Below are 1,627 nucleotides of genomic sequence, written 5' to 3'. Positions count from 1 at the left end.
GGCAGGGAGGGTGGCTCCTCTTTCATCTCACCTGGCCAGCTTTCCATCAGGAGTCCCCGTCTCCATCCCTGTGTGTACCCAGGTGTCCCAGAGGGATGATCAAGATCAGTGATTGTACGCCCTGGAGTGACATCAACTGCAGTGCATCAGCTGCCAGTTCCACTGGGAAAACCCCCGCGGCGGAAGACACAGTGCCCACCAGCCTGGGGACTCCTGACCTTTACGGTCTCATAGCCGGCGTCGTTACAGTCTTCATCATTCTGTTCGTGGCTGCGTTTGTTTGCATTTTACGTCGGAAGAAACTCATTTCTTCACTGAAAGGCATCTGCTCAGGTAGGTGCTGGCTGAGGGTGGGGGCGCTGGACACTGTCTGCCCTGCCCCCTCCCACTCTGTTCCCACAGACAGTAATCCCCATCCCTGCCCCTGGTCCAAGTGTCTCCAGCCTGGCTCGATCTTCCGCCTTGTGATCGCCCCATCCCCACATCCCGTGTATCCCCCAGGACCCTGGTCTCATTGCCTCTCTCGGGGCTGGGGGTCCCCTCATCTCCCAGCCAAGTGTAGGAGGGCAGGGCCAGTTCCTCCCACTTTCAGGCCCAGCCAGGCAGGGGGCAGTCGGCTCCTCAACTGGGTGACAAGGGTCAGGATGAGAAGTGGTTCTGGGATTTATTCAGCCTTGGTCAGAGCAGAACATAGAGATTTTCCACGTGTTGGTTTTTACTCTAGTTCCCCTTCTCATCCCCCTTCCTCAGGGTGTCCCCGAATTGTAAGGCCCTATTCCTGTTCCCAGCCCCAGGGCTCCTTGTCCAGTGTCCCTGCCCCCAGCCTACCCCTGTGCCCCGCTGTCCTCTGGGAGGGGGGTGCTGTGTGGGCCCCTCCCTGCCTGCTAAGGAGACTCCTTCTCTTCCAGGTGGTGGAGGGGACCCCGAACGTGTGCACAGAGTAAGTTGGTTTCTCCAGAAACTTGGGGGCTTCATGGGTTCAGGAACTGCTTCCCGTCCACTGGCGAGCCCGGGTGGACACAATTCCTTGTCCTCGTAGCTGCCCTGACTCTCTGACGTGGCCTGGGGTATCTGGGCTGACTGTGGGGGACACATGGCCATTTTGAGCAGCACACAGACTGGCGGGCCGTGCTGCAGCCCCGTCCTTCCTGCAGCCTGGGTGACACCATCACTCCACAGCTGACCCCGTGGGGATGGGGTGCCCACCTGACCCACCTCCGCAGTGGATGCTGGATGTGCTGAGCCTCAGCTGCCTGGGGTGACCTCATTGGGAGGGATTGGGGATGGCAGGTCCAGCTGCCAACTGGGGACCTTGAATCTGAGCCCTGGGTGTGGACTGGAGTGGGCTGTTTGCCTTCCCAAGGTCTTTTTCCGGCGTTCACGTCCTTCACGAGTTCCTGGGACGGAGGACAATGCCCGCAACGAGAGCCTGAGTACCAGATTCTTGCAGCCCACCCAGGTCTCTGAGCAGGAAATCAAAGGTCAGGAGTCGGCAGAGCCAACAGGTGTGACTGTACAGTCGCCAGAGGAGGCACAGCGTCTGCTGGTGAGTTGAGGAGGGACTGTGCCATGCCTGGCCTGCTGCCTGCACAGGACTTTGAGGACAGTGGGAGATGGCAGTGCCTCC

General features: G+C 59.9%; 1 protein-coding gene across 1 annotated transcript in view; it reads left to right on the top strand.

Annotated features, from left to right (window-relative positions):
• Positions 1 to 1,627, top strand: part of TNFRSF10D (tumor necrosis factor receptor superfamily, member 10d, decoy with truncated death domain) — an 83,815-nt gene that overhangs the window by 36,959 nt on the left and 45,229 nt on the right. Inside the window, exons 5-6 of the mRNA XM_011968851.1 lie at positions 83 to 333; positions 909 to 940. Of these exons, the coding sequence (XP_011824241.1) occupies positions 83 to 333; positions 909 to 940 (283 nt within the window). The remainder of the gene's footprint in view (positions 1 to 82; positions 334 to 908; positions 941 to 1,627) is intronic.

Source organism: Mandrillus leucophaeus, unplaced genomic scaffold (genome assembly GCF_000951045.1).
Source record: "Mandrillus leucophaeus isolate KB7577 unplaced genomic scaffold, Mleu.le_1.0 Scaffold86, whole genome shotgun sequence".
NCBI lineage: Eukaryota > Metazoa > Chordata > Mammalia > Primates > Cercopithecidae > Mandrillus > Mandrillus leucophaeus.
The sequence above is the reverse complement of the archived record's forward strand: the minus strand, read 5'-3'. Positions and strand labels throughout refer to the sequence as shown.